General features: G+C 45.8%; 1 protein-coding gene across 3 annotated transcripts in view; it reads right to left on the bottom strand.

The window, feature by feature from the left end:
* shisa7b (shisa family member 7) overlaps positions 1-12,560 on the bottom strand; it is a 51,670-nt gene that overhangs the window by 19,991 nt on the left and 19,119 nt on the right. For all 3 annotated transcript variants that reach the window (XM_075449907.1, XM_075449905.1, XM_075449906.1), the window contains exons 3-4: positions 11,513-11,755; positions 10,806-10,922 (exon numbers count right to left, since the gene is read on the bottom strand). In XM_075449907.1, coding sequence (XP_075306022.1) covers positions 10,806-10,922; positions 11,513-11,755 — 360 coding nt within the window. The remainder of the gene's footprint in view (positions 1-10,805; positions 10,923-11,512; positions 11,756-12,560) is intronic.

A 12,560-nucleotide genomic window follows, 5' to 3' on the forward strand; every position in this document is an offset into this window, starting at 1 on the left:
TGTTCGGTCCCTGTATGACCGGTGTCAGAGTTTGGTCCGCATTGCCGGCAGTAAGTCGGACATGTTTCCTGTGAGGGTTGGACTCCGTCAGGGCTGCCCTTTGTCACCGATTCTGTTCATAATTTTTATGGACAGAATTTCTAGGCGCAGCCAGGGCGTTGAGGGGGTCCGGTTTGGCGACCTCAGAATCGGGTCTCTGCTTTTTGCGGACGATTTGGTTCTGCTGGCGTCCTCAGGCCGTGACCTTCAGCTCTCACTGGAGCGGTTTGCAGCCGAGTGTGAAGCGGCTGGGATGAGAATCAGCACCTCCAAATCCGAGACCATGGTCCTCGGCCGGAAAAGGGTGGAATGCTCTCTCCGGGTCGGGAATGAGATCCTTCCCCAAGTGGAGGAGTTCAAGTATCTCGGGGTCTTGTTCACGAGTGAGGGACGAATGGAGCAGGAGATTGACAGACGGATCGGTGCGGCGTCTGCAGTGATGCGGGCTCTGCACCGGCCCGTCGTGGTGAAGAAGGAGCTGAGCCAGAAGGCGAAGCTCTCGATTTACCGGTCAATCTATGTTCCTATCCTCACCTATGGTCACGAGCTGTGGGTAGTGACCGAAAGAACGAGATCGCGAATACAAGCGGCCGAAATGAGTTTCCTCCGCAGGGTGTCTGGGCTCTCCCTTAGAGATAGGGTGAGAAGCTCGGTCATCCGGGAGGGGCTCGGAGTAGAACCGCTGCTCCTCCGCATCGAGAGGAGTCAGATGAGGTGGCTCGGGCATCTAGTGAGAATGCCTCCTGGACGCCTCACCGGTGAGGTGTTCCGGGCCCGTCCCAAAGGGAGGAGGCCCCGGGGAAGACCCAGGACACGTTGGAGAGACTATGTTTCTCGGCTGGCCTGGGAACGCCTCGGGGTCCCCCCAGAAGAGCTGGAGGAAGTGGCCGGGGACAGGGACGTCTGGGTCTCTTTGCTCAAGCTGCTGCCCCCGCGACCCGATCCCCGGACCAGCGGAAGATGATGGATGGATGGATGGATGGAAAATAATAATTAAATTATTAAAAAAGATAAGATAAACCACAGTAATTAGTCAGCAAATTACTGTGCAATGAATATGAAATAATGAAAATAATAAAATACATATATAAAAAAAAAATATTCAAAATGTAGGTTACAGCTTGCACTCCCAACAACAAATAAGATCATTTTCATTATTTCATTCTCCCTCCATCAACAGTTCCAGAAATATCCTCCAAATATCATAAAATTCAGAAGCCCTCTTTCTAACAACTTAGGTCAGTTTCTCAAGAGCCAAACTCGATGTTAAGTTATTTAACCAGTGGGGTAAAAGAGGGGCAACCAACATTCTTCCAGCATAATGCAATACAGCGTTTGGCCAGCAATAAACAAAGGTCGACCATTTTTCTTTCCTTACAAGTTAAAGAACAGTCATCTGGATAAATGCCTAAAATACATACCTTAGGGCATAAAGGTATAGGGGACGTCGTAATCTGAGAGATATACTTTAACACTGAGCTCCAAAATGTTTGAATCTCTTCACATTTCCATAAACAGTGATATAATGTACTCTGGTGATTGTTGCACTTCTAACATAGATCAAGTATATTAGGATCAAATATATTCAATTTTACAGGAGAGATATATGTTCGCATTATCCTTTTAAATTGTATCATTCTCAATCGAGTGTTGATGGTTTGAGTGTGTATTTTTAAAGAAATTAACATAGAGTTTTGTTAACTCTATCAACAGAGTGTGATAAATTGTTTTTTTTAACACTTTCTGATCGACTTTGAGCTGCTACTTTTGTCAGTTTTTACAGTTTTTTCTTCGTAATTTGCCTTCTGCTGAGATTTTCTGGAGCATTTCTGGAAAACAGAGGAAGCGCAGTGCTGAGTTTGAAGTTGTTTAAACGTTCTTATACTGTAGCTGCAACTGGATTTCAGCTGTGCTATCTGTGTGTTAATGTGGCATACAGAGCCATAGTTAATTTGATTTCCCATTTTGGACAGCTCATGTTCAGGGTGGTGAAAATAGTCTGGGTGTTTTGTGATAAGATAGGAGATTAGTTTATTGTTGTTATTATTTAGTGTAAAATATGGTCATCAAGCAATCGGGATGCAGTGTCTAACCCTTACCAGCAGAGGGCTCGTTCGCTACACTGTGTGTTCAGGGACAAAGGGAAGTCTCGCGGGAATACGTTCCGCGAACGAGAACACACCTGTGAATGCGAAAGAAGCTGTGTGTGGCGAACGGGAATAAATAAGTTTACCTACTTTTGCTCTTTGCAGGTAAGAAGGGAGGGTTAGAAGGGTGTAATTGATGTGTGAATATGTTATGTGGTATTTTATAATCCCGGTTGGACTTAATGTGATTTTGGTTATAAACGTTACTTGTTCAGCGAACGTAATGTACTGAGGAAGGCTGGCCAGTGGTTAGTGTTGGTTGCCTAGCAACCTCGCGCGCCCGTTAAGCTGGAGAATAGCAGTCGATCTGCGCTGCTCATGTGTAGTTTATGATTTTAGAAATAAATAACTTAAAATAGATATAAATTAATTTGGTTAATATGACAATGTTTATGTGGTACTTTATAATCCCAGTTGGACTTTGTGATTTTGGTTATGAACGTTACTTGTTCAGCGAACGTAACGTATTGAGAATGGCTAGCCAGTGGTTAGTGTTGGTTGCCTAGCAACCTCGAGCGCCCGTTAAGCTGGAGAGGAATAGAAGTTGATCTTAAAAGCTTGCGCTGCTCATGTTTAGTTCATGGTTTAAGAAATAGATACATGATTAATTTGGTTAATATGACAATGTTTGGGAGACGTGATTGACTGACTGTGTATTTCAGAAATAAGTTGATATTGAATGTACTTGATGAAACTGTTTTTTGAATAGTGATGTAAAATACATAATTATTTGTTTTGATGTTGGTGCTGATGTTATTAGCGAACGAGAACACACCTGTGAATGCGAAAGAAGCTGTGTGTGGCGAACGGGAATAAATAAGTTTACCTACTTTTGCTCTTTGCAGAACAAAAATCATTACAACAAATTAAATGTGTAGTGGAGGCAGTCTTCACTCTGCACCACGCTACATATTTTGGTAGCAGAGGATGGTTGATTCAGCCCACGGCCCAGTCGCATAGAAGTCTAGAAGGACAGAGCAGAGGAGGACCATGGAGGAAGCAAGGGATGAATTAAGCAGATTACTGCTGACACTGGAGGAGACGGAGCTCATTTCCCTTTGTGATCATCTCAAATGTAACGCACCTGTCGGGGGGTTTGCCAGTAAAACAAGACGCGCCCTCATCAGGTTAGTGGAGACAACCTTGGATGAAATTGAGGAGGATGAAGAGTCCACAGAGTCATATCAGCAGTATCTGCAGCGTGTCCTGTCCTACTTGGCCCCTCTGAAGCTGACACCGGGGAAAACTGAGGCTGAGAGAGTAGTTCAAGAAATAAGTGAGTTGGAGAACTTGAAAATGCAGTACCATAAGTTGCAGCAGCAGATGGCAGAGGAAATTGGAGCGTTGGAGGAAAAGATCAAGCGGAGGACACAAACAGCAGGAGGAGACAGTACGCCTGTCATCGTGACTGCAAAAGAAGAGGACACAAGAACTGCCACCACAGCACCAACCAGACTGCCCGAAGTAACGCTGAGGCGGGAGTTCCGGATAATTGGACAGATTGGAGAAGCTGGTCAAAAGGAGAAATTGTCCTACACAAGCCTCATCAACCAAATTGAGTCTGGACAGCGGAAAGGACATGGAGAAGCGGAGATTATTGAAGCAGTCACACGGGCTGTAAGTCCAGGTCTTCATCTGAGGGAGATGCTTGAAATAAAGCGAGAACTGACGCTGCACACCCTCAAGACCATACTTAAGGGTCACTACAAAGTGGACTCCTCCTCTGACCTGCTGCATCACCTGATGAACATGACACAAGATCCAAAAGAATCAGCACAGAATTTCTTATTCAGAGCAATAGAACTGAAAGAGAAGCTAATGAGAAAATCCGCTGATGATGATGCAGGTGAGGAAGGTGAGCAGTTTAGTCCAGAGCTAATCCAGAGAAAATTCCTCCGTTCCATAGAAACTGGTCTTTACAGTGATGCGGTTAAGTTCCAGCTCAAGCCATATCTCAATAACCGTACTGTCACAGATGAGATGCTAATTGAGCGAATCAGTGAAGCTGCAAACTTAGAACAAGAAAGACAGCAAAAACTGAGAAAAACAGCCATAAACAAGCCCCCAAAATTCAGTGAAGTGCAGGCAGAGGTGTATCCACCTGACATCTCAGCGGCAGCAGATGACACAGTTACTAATCGTGAAGCAGCGGGGAAGGGCAAGAAAAGTCAGGGACTCAAGATGGAGGCAGACTCAATAGAAGCACTCAAGGCTGAGGTTCTAGAAATTAAAAAGTTGATGTTACAGACAGTGGAGGCCACAAAAGCCAGACCGACAGAGAAAATGTTTTCACCAAGCCGTAGTCGGCCCAGGGGTTGTAGGGCATGTCAGGAAGCTCAGATAGGTGACTCCTGCAGACATTGCTTTAAGTGTGGACAAGAGGGGCATCTCTCCAGAGGATGTCGACGGACCAGAGAGCAGCAGGGAAACGAGACTGGGCTACCGAGCCGGGACCCTCGGTAGCCCATGAATCATCCAGTCTCATCATGCAGCAACCTGCCCCCCCTCCCACACTGCCTCAAATCTCATCAGTTAACTATCTCCCACCACGACGTAAGGAAAGACTCATCAAGTTGATTGCAAAGCGACACACTGTCTATTGTACACTGGATACGGTTCCAGTGGAAGCATTATGGGACTCAGGCGCTCAGGCGACCATCATTAATGAAGAATGGAGAAAACTGCACTTACCGCACAGCATGGTGCGACCTCTCAGTGAACTGTTAGGATCAGACGTTTTATTGGGAGTGGCAGCCAACCAGACTGAAATACCCTTCATGGGCTGGGTGGAGGTAGAGTTCAGATTAGGGAAAGACTCCGCCATGACAAAGCCACTTCTCGTACCTATTTTAGTGTCAAGTGACCCACGTGTAGCAGAAGAGCCCATAATTGGCTACAATGTGATAGAGGAAATAACAGGAGACGGTCGTCAGACAGAGACAATCAACACTGTGTGTCAGGCCTTCCGGATAACAGTCAAGACAGCACAAGCAGTGCTTCAGCTCATCCATGCCCCTATTGGTGAGGAAGATGTAGGAATTGTACACACAGGAAAAAGGACACTCACTTTAGGCGCTGAACAGGTCACCACAGTGTATGTTAACGTCAACACGGGAGCTCAGTATCATGGTCAAGACCTGCTTCTAGTCCCAAGTGAAGAACCTACATTGCCAGAGGGGGTAGTAATAGAGGAGGGTCTAGTCAGCATCCCCAGGAAAAGGTCAGGTTATGTGCCAGTCCCCATCGCCAACACAAACAAACACAGTGTAACCCTGACCCAGCGCACCGTTCTTGGTCACCTGCAAACAGTCAAGACTGCTTATGCGGCCAACGTTGAACAGATGAACAGAGGAGAGGGAGTGAAGCTACCAACAACACAGCATCAGCCACAGGTGAGGGCAACTAAAAAACAACAACCCGCCTGGTGGGACCCTCCGGTCGATCTTAGTCACTTAAACGAGGAACAGAGGAGGACTACCAAACAGCTGCTGAGAGAGGAGTGTCACGCGTTTGCGTACGACGATGACGACATCGGCTCAATCCCCTCATTGAAACTCCACATCACGCTGCATGACACCACTCCAGTAAGAAAAACATACATGGCAGTCCCAAAGCCACTGCACCAGGAGGTGAAGGAGTATATTCAGGACTTGTTGAATCGGGGCTGGATTGTTCCTTCACGCTCTCCGTATTCCTCACCAGTGGTGTGCGTGCGAAAGAAGGATGGGACTTTAAGACTGTGTTGTGACTACAGAGAACTGAATAAAAGGTCAGTCCCTGATCGCCACCCCATTCCCAGAATCCAAGATATGCTTGACACACTCACTGGCAGCTCCTGGTTCTCCGTACTGGACCAGGGGAAGGCCTATCACCAGGGGTTCCTGGATGAGGAGAGCCAGCCCCTGACTGCTTTCATAACCCCTTGGGGCCTGTACCAGTGGGTCCGAATCCCGTTTGGGTTGAGTGCGGCGCCCGCGGAATTCCAGAGGAACATGGAAGACTGTTTGCGTGGATTGAGAGATGTGATGTGTCAGCCGTATCTGGACGACAATTTGGTCCACAGCCCAAGCTTTGAGGACCACATCGAGCACCTGAGAACTGTGTTACAGAGATATCAGGAGCACGGGGTCAAACTCAGCCCCCGCAAGTGTGAAGTTTTGAAGAGGAAAGTGAGATTTCTGGGACGGTTGGTGTCTGGAGAAGGCTACACTATGGATCCATCTGAAGTGGCCCCTGTCCAAGCCTTAAAGGAGAGAGCGCCTAAAACCGTGGGAGAGCTGAGAAGAGTGATGGGATTCCTCTCATACTACAGAACATACATCCCAAACTTCTCCAGGATAGCACAGCCTCTCTACCAGCTACTTTCAACAGCACCTGATAAGATGAGCAGAGAGAAGATCAGGGCCACAACCAGGAAGAAAGGTAACCTCCCACCTAACACTCCTATACAGTGGACAGAGAACCACCAAAAGACATTGAACTCTCTCATAGACAAACTGATAGAGCCTCCCATCCTAGGGTACCCAGAGATGACACAACCATTCGTCCTCCACACCGACGCATCTCAGGAGGGATTGGGAGCAGTACTCTACCAGAGGCAGAACGGCAAAATGATAGTCATAGGCTATGGTTCTAGAACTCTAACACCACCTGAAAAGAACTATCACATGCACTCAGGGAAATTAGAGTTTTTAGCACTAAAATGGGCAATATGTGAACGTTTTCGAGATTATCTGTATCATGCTCCACACTTTGTAGTGTATACAGATAACAACCCCTTAACCTATATCCTTTCAACAGCTAAGCTTAATGCTACAGGTCATAGGTGGGTGGGTGAGCTGTCCGAGTTTGACTTCTCCATTAAGTATAGGCCGGGGAAGAGTAATGCAGATGCAGATGGCTTATCCCGCATGCCATTAGACATTAATGTGTTCATAACCCAGTGTACAGAGGAGGTGGGTCAGGAAGTGTTTAGGGCAACAGTGCAGGGAGTCAGTGTGCAGAGAGACACCCCCCCGGTCTGGGTAGCCACAGTCCCCATAGGAACTCTAGACTTAGTGAGAGATGCGAGTGCACACCCGCAAACCAAGTCCCTGACACCAGAACAGATCCGAGACAGTCAAGAAAGAGATCCTGTCATAGGCCAAGTTCTGTATTATAAGAGAGAAAATCAGCACCCGTCCAGGAGAGCTCTTAAAGTGGAACCGCCGGACGTCAGAGTATTAATGAGACAGTGGGCAAAGTTGTATGTAAACGAGGATGGAATTCTCTATAGGAAAGCAGGAGATAAACAACAGCTTATCCTCCCAAAAGAGTACCGTCAAAGAGTGTTCCACGAGCTTCACAGAGAAATGGGACATCTTGGGGTCGAGAGGACTATGAACCTGATCCAAGATCGATTCTATTGGGCTCGTATGTACTCTGAAATAGAACACTTTGTCACCCAAGAGTGTGAGTGTCTCAAAGCAAAGCGACCTCACAAACCAACCAGGGCTCCCATGGCAACCATTGTCACAACACGGCCAGGTGAGCTAGTTTGCATTGACTTTTTACACTTAGAGACATGCAAACAGGGATTTGAGTACATTTTAATTGTGATTGATCATTTCACTGGTTTCGCCCAAGCCTACGCCACGAAAAACAAGTCCGCCAAGACTGTTGTTGACAAACTATTCAATGACTTTGCACTGCGCATTGGATTTCCAGAGAGAATCCACCATGACATGGGAAGAGAGTTTGAGAATCAGCTGATGGACCAACTACAGAAGAGCTGTGACGTGCGGGGGTCGCATACAACATGTTACCACCCCCAAGGCAACGGAAAGTGTGAACGATTTAATAGAACAATCTTATCAATGCTCCGTACCCTCACAAGTGAACAGAAGGCTGACTGGAAGAGCTCACTGACAAAACTGGTGCATGCGTACAACTGCACCCGCAGTGGGGTCACAGGGTTCTCTCCCTACTACTTGCTCTACGGAAGGTCACCTCGCTTACCAGTAGACCTGCTGTTCAACCTACAGCCCAGAGAGGCAAAAGAGACTTATACTGAATATGTACAGAACTGGCAAAACCGAATGCAGCAAGCCTATGAGATTGCATCCAAAACAGCAGCCCGAGAAGCTCTACGAGGCAAGAAAGGCTATGACAAAAGAGCACATGGAGCCGACCTACAACCTGGTGGACGGGTGCTTGTGCGTAACATGTCAGAGAGGGGCGGCCCTGGTAAACTGCGATCCTACTGGGAAACTAAAGTGCATGTGGTGGTGAAGAGAAGGAGCAGTCACAGCCCGGTGTATGAAGTAGCACCAGAGGGAGGTGGTAAGAGTCGCATATTGCACAGGAATCTTCTACTCCCATGTGACAGTCTGCCCTTGGAGAATCCGGAACCCATCCCTGCAAAACAAGAGAGGAAAATGCAGACAAGACAGCACCAAATCAACGAACCAGTGGAGGACTCTGAGAGCGAAAGCGGTGATGAAGTTGAGCTGGTGTGTCGTTTCCCATACGACCAAGAACCAAGTCAGAGAGCTGCAGACTTGAATCCAGAGGCAGAGCCATTTGCACCAGCTCTGACGGTGAAAGACAGAGCACCAGATCTGGAAGATGCAATGGTTGTGGAAGAGGATGCAGATTCAGATGACAGGAACATCACAGCTGATGGACATGGTGGGAATGACACTGTAGAGCCTGTGGAAAGTCTGCAAGAGTCGTTAGAAGAAGATGATCCAGACCCTCTGCCAGCGACCAGCTACACGCGGCGACACAGGCACCGTCCCCAAAGACTGACCTACGACTCCTTGGGTGAACCAACATGGGTGAAAGTGGGTGCAGAGAGCTTGCACGTTGGGAGAATGTCCTCAGCCTGTAACCCACTGGTCATGTGGCGACCGTGGGCATCACCAGACATTGACATAATGGGTTGAACTCACAGTATACGAACATTACTCAAGTTCAGAGAAAACGGACGCTGAAAAGTAGAGTGGTGAAATGTTATGGACTGTGAAGAAGAGACAATTCCAGGAGAACAGATTGAACTGCTACTGTACAAACGAAGAGACTGGTAACAGACTAAAAGAACTGAGGCCGATATGAGTTCTGTTATATTTGAGAGTTGATCTGACTGGGGTCAAGAGTACAGCAACTGATCTTTAGTGGTATAGGTCTAAATGGGTCAGATACTTTGATAAATGGGTACTAAGGGAATTGAATGTCAGGTGCCACTTTAAACTAAGTAATACCATGTTTTCAGAGAGAAAGTTCAAGGTGTTGTGCAAAGGTACACTTTGGGTATCTGAAATGTCTGAGGACATTTATTATTGGAGGGGAGAGTGTGGCATACAGAGCCATAGTTAATTTGATTTCCCATTTTGGACAGCTCATGTTCAGGGTGGTGAAAATAGTCTGGGTGTTTTGTGATAAGATAGGAGATTAGTTTATTGTTGTTATTATTTAGTGTAAAATATGGTCATCAAGCAATCGGGATGCAGTGTCTAACCCTTACCAGCAGAGGGCTCGTTCGCTACACTGTGTGTTCAGGGACAAAGGGAAGTCTCGCGGGAATACGTTCCGCGAACGAGAACACACCTGTGAATGCGAAAGAAGCTGTGTGTGGCGAACGGGAATAAATAAGTTTACCTACTTTTGCTCTTTGCAGGTAAGAAGGGAGGGTTAGAAGGGTGTAATTGATGTGTGAATATGTTATGTGGTATTTTATAATCCCGGTTGGACTTAATGTGATTTTGGTTATAAACGTTACTTGTTCAGCGAACGTAATGTACTGAGGAAGGCTGGCCAGTGGTTAGTGTTGGTTGCCTAGCAACCTCGCGCGCCCGTTAAGCTGGAGAATAGCAGTCGATCTGCGCTGCTCATGTGTAGTTTATGATTTTAGAAATAAATAACTTAAAATAGATATAAATTAATTTGGTTAATATGACAATGTTTATGTGGTACTTTATAATCCCAGTTGGACTTTGTGATTTTGGTTATGAACGTTACTTGTTCAGCGAACGTAACGTATTGAGAATGGCTAGCCAGTGGTTAGTGTTGGTTGCCTAGCAACCTCGAGCGCCCGTTAAGCTGGAGAGGAATAGAAGTTGATCTTAAAAGCTTGCGCTGCTCATGTTTAGTTCATGGTTTAAGAAATAGATACATGATTAATTTGGTTAATATGACAATGTTTGGGAGACGTGATTGACTGACTGTGTATTTCAGAAATAAGTTGATATTGAATGTACTTGATGAAACTGTTTTTTGAATAGTGATGTAAAATACATAATTATTTGTTTTGATGTTGGTGCTGATGTTATTAGCGAACGAGAACACACCTGTGAATGCGAAAGAAGCTGTGTGTGGCGAACGGGAATAAATAAGTTTACCTACTTTTGCTCTTTGCAGAACAAAAATCATTACAACAAATTAAATGTGTAGTGGAGGCAGTCTTCACTCTGCACCACGCTACATTAAGCTGTAACAACAACTGATAGCCAGCCTGTGACGGGTTTTATGGAACATCTGTAAGTTCTGGCTATGGCCAACGACCTTTTATACTCTCCCCTAACAAGCTCTGAAGCGGTGCTTTGAAGTTTCGAGGCAGTGCGGACTCTTGGCTGATCTCACCTGGGCATGTTGATGTCTCTGTTGCGGGGTCGACGTGCCACCTTGCTGAAGGCAACCCTTACGCCAACCGCCACCACCAGAGTGAAGGAAATCACCCCTCCAATCACATAGGCCGTGCTGTTTTCAGAGGAAAATTTATTTCAGTCAATCAGAGCAAAAAGAGAAGGAACACAGCCAGCAATGCGAAACAGAGTCGAGTTGTTCTTTTGTCTATTGGCTGCCGAAATGCTGCTTTTTCCTTTCATACGTCTGCCTATATTTCAGTTTTTATTTCTCTGCCTTCTTATCTATACAACATATGACAAAAACAAAGCACATAATTAGAGCAGGAGTAATGGGATTAAACCATTTATGTACAGCAAACAAGAGTGCGTAGAGGGGACAGTAACGAGATCTTTGGGGGATAGATTGTGTAATAAAATCTAAAGCTGTCAGCCAAAATCAGGACGTAGCAGATTAGTGCTCCACATAACTTACACCTAAATCAAAACTGTGTGTTCAAAATTAAACAATAAAAAAAGACCATTTTCACCACTGGATTCCTAAATTTCTAATGTAAATGTTTATATTCTAGATCGTAGAGCTTAAATGCATCGATTAAAACATATCTTTATCACATCCCTGCTTACAAGATGATGATAAGAGACTTTTCTTTTTCTCAGATGGTTCTGATTGTTGCCGGTAGCGACAAACAAGTGCCGTCTGACCTGCTGCTCTGCTGCTGAAGCGTCTCAAAATCAGGGTCGGGCTTGTTGCCCGTGGGCACAGTGATGGGGACCTGTGTGTCGGCCCAGACGGGGGAATTGTAGTTGTTGCAGGACTCCTGGTCCAGCCGGTCCCGTTGGTGCTCGCAGCAGAACCGATAGTGGCAGGTGCCGCAGCAGTAGATGTAACTGCCCTGGGAGCAGTTGAACGTGCTGTCAAAGTGCCCCATCACATCATAGTAGCCCCTGTGGAGCGAGGATGATAGGTTCAACAATAAATGTGCCACCCATGTGAAGAGTTTCAAATGAAACAGGGTTTAGCGACAATGTAACCTTCATAAACAGAAATGATGGGCACCACACACAGGGATACCTCTGGGGCTCCATGGAAGTTCTCCCCCTGGGTGTTTGACTGCCTGAATGCAACTGTTAATAGCTGCAGAGTGTGGTTCGCCGACAGACAACTGATTCAGAGCTGATTATATGTTTCCTAGCAACAGCGAGACGCCTCTCAGTGAAAAATATAAGCTTCGGTGAGATCAGGATGGGAACTGCAGGAGAATCATGATGTGACTTGCTTTTATCACATCAAGTGAGAGCAACGCATTCTAACAACGCACAGAAATACATTTAAATGCTGAAAAACAGCTCAAATCTGCAGAGACTCAGCATTTTTTTACTTTTACAAATCATTTTTACAGCATTTTATCTTAAAAAAAAAAGAGGGTTAAGTTTCCAAAATAATCTTTTCTACATCAACATTTTCTGTCCCTGTGTTTTTTTTGTTTGCGTTGGTGCTTTAGTTAGTCTGTGAGTTATCTTTTATACTAAAGGTTTTCTATGTGTGTGGAGGCACAGTACAGCTCCATATTCCCTGACAGATCTCCCTTTTCTCTCGATCTAATTCTGCATCAGAGATCTTATCTAAGTGTTTGTCATGAGTAAACCTGCCTCAGGAACATGTTGCGTTACCTTAACAACGGCTTTAAGGCTAATAAAAATAAATCATGACGGCTTTTAGGACTAAAATAACCAAAAAACAACCCACATC

Source organism: Odontesthes bonariensis, chromosome 18 (genome assembly GCF_027942865.1).
Source record: "Odontesthes bonariensis isolate fOdoBon6 chromosome 18, fOdoBon6.hap1, whole genome shotgun sequence".
NCBI classification, from domain to species: domain Eukaryota; kingdom Metazoa; phylum Chordata; class Actinopteri; order Atheriniformes; family Atherinopsidae; genus Odontesthes; species Odontesthes bonariensis.